This window comes from Lupinus angustifolius, chromosome LG06 (assembly GCF_001865875.1).
Source record: "Lupinus angustifolius cultivar Tanjil chromosome LG06, LupAngTanjil_v1.0, whole genome shotgun sequence".
Classification (NCBI taxonomy): Eukaryota; Viridiplantae; Streptophyta; class Magnoliopsida; order Fabales; family Fabaceae; genus Lupinus; species Lupinus angustifolius.
In genome coordinates, this window is record NC_032014.1 from 4,730,335 (window position 1) to 4,746,962 (window position 16,628).

General features: G+C 33.4%; 3 protein-coding genes across 3 annotated transcripts; 1 reads left to right on the forward strand and 2 right to left on the reverse strand.

Annotated features, from left to right (window-relative positions):
- Nucleotides 278-3,333, forward strand: LOC109349147 (very-long-chain (3R)-3-hydroxyacyl-CoA dehydratase PASTICCINO 2A-like). The gene is made up of 9 exons (XM_019589847.1): nt 278-446; nt 543-654; nt 816-834; nt 1,050-1,138; nt 1,240-1,293; nt 2,098-2,168; nt 2,269-2,350; nt 2,897-2,993; nt 3,092-3,333. The coding sequence occupies exons 1-9, from the start codon at nt 376-378 to the stop codon at nt 3,160-3,162; spliced, it is 666 nt and encodes a 221-aa protein (XP_019445392.1). The 5' UTR covers nt 278-375; the 3' UTR covers nt 3,163-3,333.
- On the reverse strand, nt 4,335-9,975 carry LOC109349146 (guanosine nucleotide diphosphate dissociation inhibitor At5g09550-like). Its single transcript, XM_019589846.1, has 12 exons — nt 9,833-9,975; nt 9,613-9,759; nt 8,573-8,680; nt 8,300-8,472; nt 7,770-7,881; nt 7,310-7,390; nt 7,163-7,225; nt 6,696-6,797; nt 6,487-6,611; nt 5,862-6,072; nt 5,418-5,492; nt 4,335-4,531 (listed from the first exon to the last, which is right to left on the reverse strand). Exons 1-12 carry the CDS (start codon nt 9,917-9,919, stop codon nt 4,481-4,483), a joined length of 1,335 nt encoding a protein of 444 aa, XP_019445391.1. The 5' UTR covers nt 9,920-9,975; the 3' UTR covers nt 4,335-4,480.
- Nucleotides 11,051-15,157, reverse strand: LOC109349148 (MADS-box protein JOINTLESS-like). Its single transcript, XM_019589849.1, has 9 exons — nt 14,914-15,157; nt 14,561-14,777; nt 12,894-12,972; nt 12,490-12,554; nt 12,315-12,414; nt 12,199-12,240; nt 11,703-11,744; nt 11,435-11,583; nt 11,051-11,233 (listed from the first exon to the last, which is right to left on the reverse strand). The coding sequence occupies exons 2-9, from the start codon at nt 14,740-14,742 to the stop codon at nt 11,215-11,217; spliced, it is 678 nt and encodes a 225-aa protein (XP_019445394.1). The 5' UTR covers nt 14,743-14,777; nt 14,914-15,157; the 3' UTR covers nt 11,051-11,214.

Below are 16,628 nucleotides of genomic sequence, written 5' to 3' on the forward strand. Positions count from 1 at the left end.
GGAATAGAAGTATCATTGTATTTTGAGGCTGACCCAACCATGTAACTAACATCTGCTCCTAATTTAATTGGAAAAAAACATTGAATGTAGTTGAGGAGTTGAACTACCCAACTGGACCATTTATCATTTTAATTCAGCTAACAACCAAACCAAACCAGACACACATACACACACCTCTATAATAGGAAAGAATCCTCTCCGATATAGAGCTATCATTTAATTTTTTTATATTAGTTTTTAGGTATTTTTAATAGAGAGGATCTAACCCTCAATAATAATCAATAAAAGATCCATTTTTATTACTATTTAATTTAACAATTCTTCTTCAAATCCTATGTTTTTCATTCTTCTCTTTCACTAACAGATCTCAAATCAATGGCTGGTTTCTCATCCCTTCTCAGGCGCCTCTACCTCACCGCTTACAATTGGACTGTATTCGTTGGATGGTATTATTCACTATTCACTCTCCTTTTCTCTTTTCTCTTTTATTACTATGGACTCGTTTCTGAATGCAACTTGCTCAAATCTCTTCATTTTTGCAGGGTTCAAGTTCTTTATCATGTTTTGAAGACTTTGAAGGAAACGGGCCATGAAAATGTCTACAGTGCAGCCGAAAAGCCATTGCTTTTTGCTCAAACCGCTGCTGTGTTAGAGGTATTTTTGTTTTGGTTCCAACAAGAACTGATTTTGATTTACTTTGGAAACACCCCTTTATCTGTTTTATCAGAAATTGTCCAAAGTTTTTTTTGTGGGATTTGTCTAAAGTTTCTGCTTGGGTTTTTTTTGGCTTGGCGTTGGATTGCATGGTGTGCTAGATTCTTCATGGTTTGGTGGGTGAGTAATTCGCTGCTCATTGTTGTGAATTGTTGTCTTTAATTTAATCACGGCTTTGATTGTTTTGCATCGTGACAGCTATTGTGGCGCCACATTTTCCCGCAATTGTTGTAAACAACATAATGCAATCGAAATCGCAACTACAATTTAATAAAAAATGGAATTGATTTACTGTTTATTTATGGATACTCTTCTTTTTCTTGTTAACGATGAAGGGTTGGTGAGGTCTCCCGTATCAGCAACTTTGCCACAGATAGGTTCAAGGTTGTACCTGACTTGGGGCATTCTATGGAGTTTCCCTGAGGTTAAGACAAAATTGATTTTAAAAAAAATCTATTTTTGCTTATCATTTAAATTACTAATTAATCTTTTATTGACAAGTTACCATGGATCTGTGATCGACAGACTCAATCTCATGTGCTCGTTAGCTCCCTACTAATCAGTTGGTCTATCACTGAGGCAAGTCCTTCACAATTACTTGTTTGGTTGTTGACTTGTTATATTTGTACTTAAGCACACCTATTTTTTCCGTTTCCTGTTTGTTTATATTTTGAAAATTCAACTATCATCCTTGGTAGAAAGCGAAAGTGCGTAAACTAGTGAATTTATTAATTATGTGTGTAGTACGGTTGGTGGATTGGTGGGTCCCATGCATTAGAATAAGATAACTCATTCCAGGGATAAATTCTCTTTAAAAGAGGCGGCGGTTTAATTCAAGGATAGTATAGGGTTTAGTAAGTGGTGGAAAAGATTTGATCTTACGTTTAAGTTACCGATTCAACCAGAAGAGAGAAACACTGCAAGTCTGCAACCTCTTCCAATTTTTAATCGTTACATCTGTATCTCTCTCTTTTTAATGACCTTAGGATTCAAATAATACAAATTCCAAAAGTCCGATTCTTGTGCCTACTGCCTACCATATAAAGGCAGTCTCGAGATGTCATTGATGTGAAACAAATAGTGGAAGATTAGACTTTATGATGGCATTGATTAGATACTAAGTGTGGTCGATGTATGTTTTACGTAAAATGATAAGTTTTTTATTGCAATGGCTATGAGAACCTATAATTTGTTCGCGATGTAAATTAGCGAGTAGGGTGACTGAAAATCTGCCATGGAAAGCTTTATGCTTGGTGCCACATCTTCCCCTGCTATTCCTTTTTTGCTTATGCTAGCCATATTCCTTTGTTTTCTCTATACAAAAATGTTTGAAAAGGGAAGAGAATTATTAAAAAGGATCAATCTTTGCTGTTGCAATTGCAGATCATTCGCTATTCTTTCTTTGGCTTTAAAGAGGCTTTTGGATTTGCCCCGTCATGGCTCTTGTGGCTCAGGTATGTCGTTTGAATATTGAGCCTGCAGTATGGACTGTGGAGTACAGTATTAGGCAAATCTTACCTTGCTGTTATATTGAATACAATATTGTCCTTGCAGATATAGCACTTTCTTATTGCTTTATCCAACAGGCATTAGCAGTGAAGTTGGTCTAATATACACCGCCTTGCCATTCATCAAGGTAAAGAATTAGAACAGGCAATGTCCACAATGCTTTTAGAAGCTTGTAGGAGAATTAGGCCCCCTGGTTGTATTTTGTTTTGTTTGTCACAAATATATATCCTGTCCTTTTGCCCTTATATTACTAATACTGAGGGCAAGTCCTGTAAGAGGGCTTCCTCAATACAGGAAGGTGCTTACAAACTTTGGTCTAGTCAAGAGAGAAAGGGTGATCTTCTCGCTGAAATTTTGCATCGTGCATTGCCTTGGCTCAATGGTAAGGTTGTTTGCCTTCTGACCTAAGGTCATGAGTTCAAATCCTAGAAACAGTTTCTCTGCTTGTTCACAGGGAGTTTGCACACATAAGTCCTTTCCAGATTCCACTAGGTGGAAGCTTCATGCACCGGGCCACCCTTTATCTTTCAAAACCTTGACCACCTGTGTTGTCTTAGGATTCCTGAAGTGACAAGAGAAATAGGAGAGCGTTGATAGTTTGTCACCCATGATTGATTCTGGAACTATTTGATATGGTGTTTTTTCATGATTAATAACGTATGATAATTTTCAGGCATCTGAGAATTATTGCATACGGATGCCTAACACATGGAACTTCTCATTCGATTACTTCTATGCCGCTATTGTTGCATTGGGAATCTACGTTCCAGGCATGAACTCATCATCTCTTGTTCTTACCATTGATGACCATTGGCTAATATTCCTTATGCTGACCTTGTAGCTGTTTGGATGTTATTATTTTATGCAGGTAGCCCTCACATGTATCGGTACATGCTTGCACAGAGAAAGAAAGCTCTCTCGAAATCAAAGAGAGAGTAGAGTAATCTGTACTTTTTGCTTTCAATTGTTCTTTTGGCCAAACATAGGATATATATTCATGTACTGGTTTGGATTCACTTCTGTATCGTAGAAATTCTTACATTTCTTGCTAATGTATCCTAAGAAGAAAATGCTGGAGAAAAAAGAAATTAATTCCCATTTTTTGTTCTTTGGTGGTTTTGTGCCAATTCCTCTAACTGAGGCTGTTGTTTCTAAACCAGTCTTACTCGATATTAACAATCTTATGTACACAGAAACAAACTTCTACAAACCGTCTCTCCTTTCCAAACAAAAATGTCTATCAAACTACCTGGGACTGATTATGTATATGCACACTCCCAAACTTAGATATATAAAAATCATCAAGAGAAAACTTGATTTTTAAAATGGAGCAACTAAACAATCTGATGACATTTACTCCAAGTAACCAACTCCATCTAGTGGAAAAAACCTCTGCGGTTGTTGTCTCAGTGTTGGTAGTTTAGTAGGTTAGAGCTAGGAACATGTAGTGAGACTGAGGTGCAGGTAATGCTCTATCCCAACTTCCACTATCTACTCAAGTTTCATGAAAAGTCTAGGTATCAAATACGGTGAGACGGATACAGTGTTATACTTTATTCACTTACTCTCCTTCAGTTGAAATGATGCATTATTGTGTACATATTTTATGTATAATTACTGCCTCCACTTTAGATTTGTGTCCTTAAATTTTAAAAAATCATTACTGGTTGTCCCAGACGAAAAACTTGAAAGACTACTTTGTGCTTTTACCAGGCCTGATTTCAGCATTCTAATATTATTGCAAGGCACTGGCAAGTTCGACTGAACTATCTATATATGGATATGAAAATGATCCACCCAAGTATATAAAGTTATGTTTATTATCTTTTGGTACAAAAGGGGCATAGTATTATATTCTAGCAAACAAAGGGTAATATCGTTTGGGGCAATGCAGCAGTATCTCAAGAAGAAATTTGTCCTGCAAAGCAAGAATCTTCTATTCCCATACTGCAATCATAAAATTGGGGTGATGACACTGCCATTTTTAAGCAGTTGATCAAGGACAAGGAGAAAGATGAAAAATATTTCGATAGATATTTGTGGGAAATTGGGAGTGAATTTCATAAACTTCTTTGTCCTAATGTTCAAGAGGCTAATGAATTCTATAAGAGTTAGCTATAAGAACAAACAATTTGCATGAAGAGGAGAAATCTCTCTTCTCATTAGAGGAGAAGAGTGCAAATAAGCTAGGAAAGTATAATATTGAAGAGTTAGTGCAATGGCGCTGATGCCGCTTTCGGCACTGAAAACTGAACTTTCATTCCTCAGCAGCACTGGCAGCACTCAGATCCACAGACAGGTCCAATTCCTAAAAAAATGAAGCAATCAAAAAATGAGTTAGTTAACATACCTTATCTCAACATCTAAAATCAAACTAGAAATGAAACTTTTCATGTTCCAGAACCCGGAAATAAACAGCCCTGTCACTAATGTAAACTCATAGGAGTGGCATACTTTCGCATACTCAAAGGAAATGTCATTGTTCTCTTTAAACTTCAAGGAGATGATAAATGAAAAGAAAAGGTTTGGAAGCTAATTTTATCCTTAAAAGTTAGAACTATCTCTATTTTTTCTTCCTTTACTCTTTTCCTTTCTTCCTATAGTTACTACATTATTGCATGAATAACAACAATTTGATAGGGTTTTTATTGCATATCCAATTATTGCATGAATAACCAAATCAGAGGTATTACTGTCTATACAGGTTATCCTGATAATCCATTATCCGTGCAAGAAGTGCATTAACCTGTAACTTGATGAGAAAACAACTAAGATACCTTCTTTTGGTACAATGGTGGCAGTGAGATTTTACCCTGTAAACTCATGCAATCTACCCAAACCCCTCACCAGTACTCCAATCCTAGTGGCTTAACAATTGAGATAGCTGACAGTTACCTTCTATCATTAGAGATTAACGTTCTGAGGGTTTTCAAGATGGTGTATGAGGTCTCGTTACTTTTCCAACTATGCTAAATTGTTTACTTCTGATCAGTACATGTCATATTATGATAAAAACAAAAACATAATACTTCTGATTTGGTCTTGAGACTGAAAAACTAAACCAGAAAATTTAAAATACAGCAATTTCCTTTTATTTTCCCAAACATGCAAAAATGGACAAATTAATTCTACATTTCATGGATATCAAAAAAATTCGAATATTGATCAAAGACAGAATTAAAAGTACTATTTACCTTTCCAGTTATCTTGTTGTACATGGCAATCACGTCTCTCACTGTGGTTTCAAAATGTGTTGTTGCATCATAGCTCTGCAGAGATTATATTTCAGAATTTGATCAGCGGTTACAAGAAAAACAGATAAATATGTGCAGTAAAAACTCTCCCCCCTCAAATTAATCTTGAACACCCATGAAACAAAGCTTGAAGCAGTGTTCTAGAGAAGTTAATATATAAGCATTCTTGATGAAGAGAAAAATAAATGGCCCATTAGAGTGGCAGAGCTAACAATCCTAATATTCTTGCAATGGGACTTGATAAAGTGGAATACTGAACCAGGTTCTCATGCATAAAGCATTTGAAAATAAAAAAGAACCCTATCTACAGAAGGACTTACAGAGCTCCAGTTAAATTGTGAAACTAATCATAAGTAAAAATATTGCCCTTTAAATTATACTTACTGTGGATATGAAGCAACTATCTACATCTTTCTGGTTAGCAGGTTCATATCTATCATAGCAGTCAAAAAAGATTTCATCCACAGGTCCAAGGAGATCTATGCCAGCCTTCAATTCCTCCTGAGGATTATCTGTCTCTGCTTCCGTTGTCACAAAAGCAATATATTTTCCCTTTGGAGCTACATTATGGGAGTAGGAGCAGCAAAAAAGGTACCTAAAGCATAGATTAAGGTACTGTAACATCAAGTATACTATTTTATTGTGACATGATGTTACAAACACATATTTGTGGTTGATGAATTGCTGCATATGTGGAGACAATTTCATTCTGAATGTAATTTACAGGAAAACAAATATGTAAGTAGTTGAATGAAAATGTCATTTTCTGAAACAATGTTCTTTGGACCTAGTCCACCAGATCTTGCTATAAAGGCATTAAAACGCACAGGGTTTTTATGCTGAACACTGAACACAATACTATATTTCACTTGTATTTGTCCTATCAATGCTGAAACCCAAGTTTTATTTAATACATTAAAGCACACATTGGAAATAAGTTCAATGGATAAGTGTAAGAGATTTGGCAAAAAAAGAAAATCACGAACATAATAAAGTTTGGCAAACATACATATCTGATTTACGCCCAAGCTGTTTCTGAGGCAGAATAACCTGGACTGATGGAGAGTCATGGGTGTTTGGGATAGGATGGCTCATAATACAAATAGCACGGTTCACTTTCCCAACCTTCTTCACCTATTGATAGATCATAGATGGTTTCATTATAAAGAATAGAACTCAGAATGATCTTCCTATTGGGTGATCTAGTGAGTTGCATACCTTGGTTGGTAAGTATGAAGGATCACAGACAACTTTTTTGCATTTTGCTGTTTCTCCTTCAGAGGTCACACCTATGGCTTTTCCATTCTCATCAAATTCAACCTGTCATTAGTAGCATTCATTGTCATTTCCCACTACTTCAGTAAGTAAAGCTATATATAGACACAACTCACAATACATCCTAAAATGAATTGATTGACAATTTATCAATTTTCAGGTGCCACAAGATCAGGCTAGGATTTAATCAAGTAAATAAAGGATACGGTGATGACAGTCTTTATGTTTAATCACTATGAAAGAGAATTGATTTGTCAGTTATTAAACAGACTACAAATATGAAGATACAAAATATTCCAAGTACCATAATTTTTCATATTTCATTGGTAGTGCAAAAACAGCTCTGTGAGCTAAGTTCAAGAAGATCACAGTACATAAGGTGTAGTTTTATACTCTCAATCATATAATACCTTGCATTCAGGCTTGTTCAGCATGTAGGTGCCACCATAAACAGCACTCAAACGAGCAAATCCCTGCCAATTTAGCATCATATAGTTAAAGTAAATAGAAGATTCCCAAAGCACACTCTTTTGTTGCTTAAGATGTCTATTTCAAACCTGAGGAAGCTCTCCCAGTCCATAGAGTGGATAAATATAAGGAGATCCACCCTGAAAACGTGCTAAGGATTCTGCATATAGCTTTATTAAAGCCACAGTTAAAATAAATTAGACCCTCCTATTTGTTACTTTGCATGCATATTCACAACATCACAGAAATTGAAATTGAGGATAATGCAGTGTTGTAACAAACTGATGCAAATTTGCTTCTTCAGCCTCGTATATAAATTCACAAGGAAACTTAATCCTAAATTCACAAGGAAATTAAAAACAGTACCAAAGCTAATCAAGAATATTCCAAATGTCATCAACATACATATGAACTGTAATCTGAGACAATGCATGTTGAAGGAAACAGTAAGAACTACAAGATGACCTTACAAAAACCAGCACTACAATTTTAAAGCTGTACTCAATATGAAATTGGAACAAGTAACTTTGCAATAGAAAAACTAGATACCTTCATTCTTTTCACAAAATCCATCGCAGGCTGAGTTAAGTATTCATCATCCAAATGTAGAGCCAAAGCATGGCCAATGAAGTCAATTGTGTTGTCATCCAAGCCATATTTCCTATCAAAAAACAAATTTCAAGTTTCTTTTCATCCATAGATGACCTTTTGATTAAAAAAACATGCAAGCATGTAAATTTCATTGTGTGACAATTAATAACCAAATCACAAAATTCAGAGATAGCTCATAAAGGTTCATCATCCCGAAAGAATATCCTTCGTCCAGTAAGTTGGAAATTGCTATAACACTTTCCCTAGCTTTGATTTTCTACCATTTCCATAAAAAAAATGCAACACTCAACTAATATAAGTCCCCCAGTTTAAATTCAATTACATGTACAATTTTTTTTTGTCCATCATGAATAATATTCAGAAAGTGTGGATGATAAAGTAACAGCCAGTCTCTTATTGTAGAAATTATTTTTCATACACACAGTAAACAGAATAGACACTCAAAGGAAATGGCAACGAGATAGTACGAAATCAGTTCTTTTGCTGTAACTTGGTTAAGGTTCATTCCTTCATGAGATTTTGGGTCATTTTCGTCATAGTCTTGCACATAAATGAAAAACTTCCTAGCACGCCGCTTCTCAAACAGTCCCATAAGGGGTGATTTTAAAGCTTCCACATCGTTTGCTGGTACTTTATGAATCTGCAGAAAGCATTCCAATTCATCAGATTGATAGAGAAGATCTTAAGAATGGCAGGTGATTTGATTCTAGCCACAGAGAAAAGTTTACTTAGCTTCGAACCTTTCCTTTGTTGTACACAAAGCTGCCATCCACAGCCTTGAAACTTAGATATTTGGTAACATTTGTGTGGATTAGAACACGAACCAAAGTACCATTTGCCATCATGAACTGTTGAAGTGTAAATAGAACAGAAAGTTAGGAAAAGGTGAAAAATAGCAAGCAGCAAGAGACAATCCCAGTCTGGTGCTTCATTTTCTGTCTTAACAAAATTCTTAACTACGATTAAAAAGTTAGTCAAATCCGCTGCGGTTCAGATTTTTCGGGTACATGATTTGGATTTTATTGGTAGGTCAAGTTAGAGTACTACTTTTGATATCTGTAGAAGATTATGCAATTCAAAAACTCTAGGTGAAGAAGAGGCAAACTGCTATTCAGATTTCAAGCTGAGCTCTATCCACATTTTTCTAGTTTTTACTGACCAGTAAACCCCATAATTAAGAGCACAACATCTCAAACAAGTTTATAGTTCTGTTGTTACCAAGCTTGACTGAAAGTGAATCTTCTCTCACAATCAATTATTCGCAGCATCAACAACTTGGTCTTTCAACTAAATCAGTAGGGATCAGCCTGGTGTGGTGTTAAAGAAATTCAATGATGGACTTCATGTGAAATATGTATGAAAAGTTTACTCCTAATTTTGGGAGAAACCTCCTTGAGATTTGACCTAATTTTCAAAAATTGTATTGACCTCCCTTAACTTTATGTTCTCATTGCATTTATCTTACATTTTTATGTTATTATTAAATTTATCTTTTGATTTTTATGTTGTCATCATAGTTGTGTCGGGTTGCCTCTTAGTCTTACTACACACTCATTGGTGCAATTCCTTAAAGAACACAAATGCCAAGTATAATTAACAAAACCTTGTAAAAGTGAATGCAATTAATTGTTAAGGTTTCATCTCAAAGCTCATGGACAATGAAATAAATAATAGTGGATGTGAGACTTACTTACTCAAAGTCATTCAAAAAGATAAGATCAATAACGTTGAGAAAACAAATAAATTGAAAATGTAGAAAAAGAAGAAAGTAAGTAGTTACTTTTGGGATCATATCAACATTGTATTCTTTGGAGGAACCCAAATGGTTAGGAGGATTATCAGCGCCTCTGAATCGCTTCCAAAGCTGATTGAGATTAAGAGATGTGGACTCTCCTCCATAATAATCATTTCTATCCATATGCAACACCTGATCCATTCAATTGTATCATCATCATCATTATTCAGTAAATATAGATATGATAAATGTGGGACATTAATACTTTGAGGCCGTCGACGGAGAGAAGACCGCTGAGGATGCATTCCTTCAATCCGGTTCCGAGAACTATGACATCGTATTCTTCATCCATTGCTAGCTTTCAAAATCACAGAGAGAAAGAGAAAAAGAGTTTCAGATTATTCAGAAATTGAAGGAAGATAATTAGTTATTCAGAAATTGAGTGAGAGAGTGAGTGAACGAGCCAAATGGATCATAGAAATAGTCTTCGCTAGCTTTCCCGGGAACTTCGCATTTCCCGTTAATTTCCGTGTTTTCAACCACCTTTCGCACGTGCCCAATACGAAACACTGCAATTCATGTTTTCCTTGAAAACGTTTTTTTTTAACCCAAATCAACACTTTTTTTATATAAAACTTATTTTTCGTCTTTCTTAAACAATACACTTATAATACTTCAAAGTATTCTCCTTTGAAAAAGGATTATTATAATAGGATAAAATATATCCCTCCTCTAAGCTAAAGTAGGGTGTTGTGTAAGTTAAGAAAAGCATACATATTTTGGTTAATGATAATGCATTTAGGTCTCAATTGACTAAATGATACATGGTAAAGGCATGTTACATTATCCTTTGTAAAGTTCTTTCATAGAACACCTTGGCTCAATTAATAAAATAATATCACAACATAAAATATTCAACATGTAGTATATATTGTTGGGATTTTCAATACAACGGTAGATTTTGGGTTTTCATTACAATTTTAGATAGTTAGGTTTGGATTGAATTTGAGGTAGTATAGCGTCTAAGTAAAATAAATTAGATTACATCATCCACTATTGTACCAACACCTTTTTTATTATCTAGTGGGCAATTTAGAAATATTTACTTCATCCAGCTTAGGATATTTTACCTTTTTTTTATATCTAAAAAGTAAATAATAAAGTAAATATAGTTCGAAGAGAGAACTTACTTAATATAGATGTGAAACATAAAGAGTGAATTCCTATATTTAAAATCCATCAGCAACACTTTATTTCTTATTTCTCAAACTACCACTTTGATGAATTCTCTTTTTCACAATCATTTCTTTCCTAGGAAGATGATTTCTATGAATTTGAATCCTAATGCTCATCATATTTGATATTCAACAACTTCAGCTATCTCTCAATGAGAATGCAAGGCCCAGAAAGACATATATAATTGGCTTCGGCAGTTCCACTCAATAGGACAATGCAAGACAAAAAGAGAAAGGGAAAAACAATGGAAGGATAAAACACTAATGCAAATTAAACATTGTAATTATATTTTTTACTTTCTGAATGTTCATCATATAGAGTACACATAACAGAAGTCCTTACTAACATTTAGCAGTCATTCACAGAATTTTAGACCATAATCTTTGGGCATATATGTTAATGCACTTCCCTTCAGCCTTGGTATGGTAGCCTGCAAGTGATTCATGTATAGACGTTATCAAACAATTCCAGCAAAAAACGGCTTTAAAACTTCATTGTTCTAAATCGAAAACACATTTTGTCTGCATTTACAGGACTATTCATTAGCCGATGACCCAACAATGTGTCGGACTCTAATACCATATTAGAATAATCGAACAACTTAATTTAGTATTGAAGTGAAGTCACTCACCCTAACTTAAGGGAGGTGTTAGAGCTATCAGAGTAGTCACGGGGAGATCCAGTGGAGTTGCAAATGTTAGTGACAGACCCCGAAGATTGATCTTCCTCACCAACTAAATTCTCACACTCATGCCTTTGTCCATTAGTTATGTTCTCCACCTAATTGAGTGCAACATATGTATACAAGTTTTCTTATTAGTTAGCAATTAATTGAACAAGTTAGATACTAATTAATTCAGAGACAAGCAGAAATTAATGGAAAATGAACATCATGGTACATGTTGCTTTAGTCGCTCGTTCTCTTCCATCAAACGCATTCCCTGGAGGTAGGTTTAGTTACACAAACTTGTTAGTTGACACGAAATAAGATAGAAAGACAACTAATTATAATTCTTTACATGCTTCTAGTGTTATTGTTTTCTTATTAAAAATATAGTATGTGTATTGTTTTCAGTTCATAATAAAAAAAATAAAGATGGGGTTGCTACTAGCTAGGAAATAATACCCATATTTTTTCTATTAGAGAATCAGAAAACACAAGATAAAAAGTAAAGCCTAAACGATCCACTTCCATCATTGCCACAACCTAGACATATTGGTATATGAACCTAGAAGCATGCAAAAACAAAAGCATTATCTTTCCTTAAACTGTGATATGAGAGTTTCATGTCATATAGGTGCATCTAGTAACCAATTCAAGAACTATACTCAAGTATTATATCATCATCATTATGCTTAACCTCAAATTAAATGAGGGAATCTCCAGTTTCTAACCTTTGTTTGGAGATCAGTGATCTCATTCATAATCTTCTCTCCCTGGAAAGCACAAAGATTTGATCATATAAAAGGTATATTATGCTGGAGGGCACTAGATTTTTTTTAAAAAGTACCTTCTTTTGTATAACACGCCCCAGTCCATCTTCTAGAGATCTTTCCAATTGTTGTAATTCATCGATATCTAAACCATGAAGATCCTCTCCTCTCATTTGCCTGTATTTTTTTGCATTGTTATGTCATTACATTATAACAAACTAATTACCAGTTATGAAATTGTGAGACTTGTACCTTAATTGATGGCTTTTCTCAGCAACTTCCTTTCTCAATCTAGTGTAGTTGCTGTTTTCAACTAGCTGCAGTTGAGAGTTGAGTAATTAAAAGACATAAAAGAGGAAAGATATAATCATGATGGCCAACTAAACTTCCACGTCTATTCCTTTCAAAAAAGGGAGGAACATAAATTGTATGCTCAAAAGCCTTTGCTCCATCCAGTATACTAACTTAGACTTATTCAATAAGTTTCTTAAAAATAATCTAGAAAGATCATAACTTCATAAATCTATCTGTTAAACATATTGAAATTAAGCTAAAATGATCTAACTTTACACATAAGTGAGTATTGAAGGTTATAGTCTTTTAATGGAATTGCACCAACCCATTTTTTTTTGCTACACTTTGCTCACAAAACTGACCTGCAACTCGAGAGATGGTTGTTCCATTTTTGAAAGATTCTTTGAGTGCAAATGATGTCTTTCAAGTATTTCTTTCATGCTTCATAAGACAATGCATCAAAGTAATATTACTAAAAGCACTAAGTTAAAAATAGAACCAAATAACTTACATACAAATATGTGCTTTCAATATGATGTTCAAAAAGCTTCCAAATAAGAAATAAAAAAAGATTCTAATAATAGGTTTGGCAATGATGAGCAGTCAATTAAGTTATGCCCAGCTCAAGCAATCAGAGTGCTTTCAACCACTGGGAGTCCCATTGCTACTGAGCTTATATGCTCTTATACTTTATCATATCTCACCGATGTAGTGCTTCTTGATTTCCAACATTGTGCAAGAAATTAAAAATGGTTATGTTGATGGATGGCTTCTTTCCTTCTTGCACTAAGCTGAATCTATAGCTGTCCCCTTCATTTTTAATTCAAATCTATTGAATCTGTAAACAAGTTTTTAATTTGATTTTCTCACCTTCATATAATATTTTTTCCACCTTCCTTGAGCTAGATCTTTATGCAATGCAATTGATCATTTAGCACTAAATTAAAGTAAATGAGTGACTTCTATATTTATATTGATTATAAAATATATTATCATTTATCACTAGTATTTCTCACAATTCTACCATTATTCTTATACATGGGTCAATTCTTATGAAGTAAAGAAAGTAGCCGGTATTATACCCACAGACACAAGCGAACTTGACAATGCAAGTACTGCACTATTTGATGTCTATGATCATGACCCAACTTTCACAACCTTATAGAAGTTTGATGGAAATGGTAAGATAGACCCCAAAAGCACACGTTCATGAAATAAAATTTTACTGAAAGTTCAATGATGTGTTAGGTCCAGATATATGTTACATCAACCAAAAAACAAAGCCAAATGAATGAACAATAATAATAGTGACAATAACTATTATCTATCTGATAAAGAACGTGACCAACACTATCCTCAATTTGAGAGCAAATCAGGCTATAAAAACAACTACAGGCAAAGAAGCAAAGGAAATCTAAACAGTGAACAATCATGGCAAGCTAACATGATAACATTGCATTATTAAACAAACCATAAAATAAAATATAAAATTCAATGAATTACATAACTTCATTACACTATGAACAAATTTTGATCTTCAATCAAGTATGGTGGGTTTTGATAAGCTTTTGGATAATGCTTACTCTAGAAGGTTCTTCTCAACTCTTTCTATTTTAATTATTAATAAAAAATTCATTTAAGAAACTATCTAAATACTGTCATCATGTATGGCCTTCAGAAAATGCTATGTTCTATTCCCTTGTCTCTTCTTTTTCTATTTTTGCTACGTAGATAAACAAAGAAAGTGAACTTTACTTCACGTTAGTAATTAGCAATAACTATATATAGCATTCTTAAGCACATACTATCCTGCTTAATTTATTAATGTACCATAATGGTAGTCTGCATAACAGATACATAGATCTTAGCCAATAAAAACAAGTAAACTTTCCATAACACATGGTCTAGCACCGAAACCCTACCAACCCATCAATCACTTTAATCATAATCAATAATCAGAGAGAAAAAACTCAAAAAGAGAGAGGGGGGAAGAGAGAGAGAGAGAAGGTATAGGAAGAAAAGAAAAGACCTTGAGCTGGAGTACTCAAAAAGCTTCCCAGTAGAAGAGAAGATAATGAGAGCAATATCAGCATCACATAGAACTGAGAGCTCCTTAGCTTTTTTGAACAACCCTTTGCGTCTCTTAGAGAAAGTCACTTGCCTCGCTGTGATGTTATCGATTTTCTTAATCTGAATCTTCTCCCTCGCCATTTTTCTAATCTTTTTCTTCTTCCCACTCTTTTATCCTAATATGGCAAAAAACAAACAAAAGAAAAAAGGAAACAGCTTTAACCTTTTCTTTTCGTGGGTAATGAGTGAGTTATATATTCATTAGAAGACACACAGAATAAACCGGCATATAATCAAAGGAACCAAACCCACCTAAAAAAGACAAGACAAAAGCCAAGAAAGCCAAGAAAGCAAAGAAAGACCGAAGCTTTGACTATTTATGGTGTGTTTTATGTAAAAGAAAAAAGAAAGTGGCGTTTAGTAGGAGAGGGACATGTGGTAGCATAAATATGCAGCCATTTTGGTAAATTTATGTTAAAGAGTGAGGGAATTCTGCGAAGGTATCAGATCCAGGTAAAGATTTTGTTAGCAATATTGGAATAATATTATTGTTGTTGTTGTTTGGAGGAAAGGGGAAAGAGAGAGATGAAGTTGGTTGGTGGTGGCGTTGGATTTAACTGAGTAAGGAAATTGGAGATGAATTGTACTATATGGATTTTTCTTTCCTTATTGGAGGCTTTGATGTTTGGGAATGTTGGTATTGATGCCCGTTTGGATGGAACTACTCACTTAGCTTTGAATTGAAAAGCCACCAATAAAACGTGGAGAGAGAAAGGTCGCGGGTTTGGACTCCAATGACACGGGCCCAAATAAATAAAAACTTGTATCTATTATATAAAACATATTGTAAGTATTATGGTATATATATTTTTATTTCTATTTTGCCCTAAACCCTTTAATCTCTAAGAAAAAATTATATGATTATATTATAAATATATTAATCACTTTCTTACGTTCATTTGACAATTAAAATAAAGATAAAAAATATAATATAAAATATTCTCAATAAAAATTATAATATATTACATTCAAAATAAAAAAAAATTCTCATTTATCAAAATAAAATATATAAAAAACTTAATAACAAAAGGTAAAAGTGTGGGTGGGCAAATACAAAATGTCTATCACCATGCTAGTATACATAAAAATAGTCAATAAAATGTTGATAATATATTAAAATTTTAATTGTAATTAAAATTTAGTCACAAAATAAAAAATATAAATATATTTGTCTCCAAATATAACATATTATGTATGTTTTAATATAATTTTCCCAAACAATCCTAACTAATCAAACTTCACAAAATAATTAATTAACTAAACGAGTAAGTCAATTTAGAATAAAATATTAATAAAGTTGAAATAATTTATTTTTTGGAAATTATCTCAAGTTATTTAATATCTTCATTTTAAGTTAGGTTGAATTAAACTCCTATTTGTATGAAAACCTAACACACATTGAATCTTTTTAAGATAAAATTTGTAGTTATTTTGGCTAATAGATTTTAATTTATTCAATGGTTTAGGATGTAATGTGCATGAGACTCTTGCTATGTGGAATTTTAAGATTGTGGAAATAGATAATTTTACATTTATAGGTTAAGATATTATTTTAACATTTGAATTCATCTCCTTCTAATTATAGGGAAAATAATTTACTGTTAAGTTATAAAATTTGTTGAGTGTTTAGCTTTAATATACTCTTTTTATTTTATATCTTTTGATGTTTAAAGTTTTATTTTATATCTTTTGATATTTAAAGTTATATGGATGATATAAAAAGATGATATGGTTTGATTAAAATAACTCAATATAATTCACATTGGAAAATAAATTAAAAGAATATGAGGTAAAAAATAATAAAAATGATATGGTTAAAAAATTAAGTATAGATAAATTCATAAGTTTTTAAAACCTCAAAAAAAATTAATTTAACATAAAAATATAAAACGTATGGAGCCCAACATATAAATTGAACTAACTTCATTGAGATAATGTTCTGTCTATACTGGAAAAATACTTTTCAC

Bases quoted from the DNA above. Each gene is read 5' to 3' on its own strand.
- LOC109349147 (XM_019589847.1), top strand. From the start codon at position 376: ATGGCTGGTTTCTCATCCCTTCTCAGGCGCCTCTACCTCACCGCTTAC. The intron at 1,139-1,239 runs GTTAAGACAAAA...TGTGATCGACAG, and splicing joins TTCTATGGAGTTTCCCTGAG to ACTCAATCTCATGTGCTCGT. The intron at 2,169-2,268 runs GTATGTCGTTTG...TTGTCCTTGCAG, and splicing joins TCATGGCTCTTGTGGCTCAG to ATATAGCACTTTCTTATTGC.
- LOC109349146 (XM_019589846.1), bottom strand. From the start codon at position 9,919: ATGGATGAAGAATACGATGTCATAGTTCTCGGAACCGGATTGAAGGAA. The intron at 7,882-8,299 runs GTACTATCTCGT...GTTTTTTGATAG, and splicing joins ACAGCAAAAGAACTGATTTC to GAAATATGGCTTGGATGACA. The intron at 4,532-5,417 runs GTAAATAGTACT...TCATTTTTTTAG, and splicing joins ACAACAAGATAACTGGAAAG to GAATTGGACCTGTCTGTGGA.
- LOC109349148 (XM_019589849.1), bottom strand. From the start codon at position 14,742: ATGGCGAGGGAGAAGATTCAGATTAAGAAAATCGATAACATCACAGCG. The intron at 12,555-12,893 runs GTCAGTTTTGTG...TCTCAACTGCAG, and splicing joins AACCATCTCTCGAGTTGCAG to CTAGTTGAAAACAGCAACTA. The intron at 12,415-12,489 runs GTACAAGTCTCA...AAAAAAATACAG, and splicing joins GAGAAAAGCCATCAATTAAG to GCAAATGAGAGGAGAGGATC.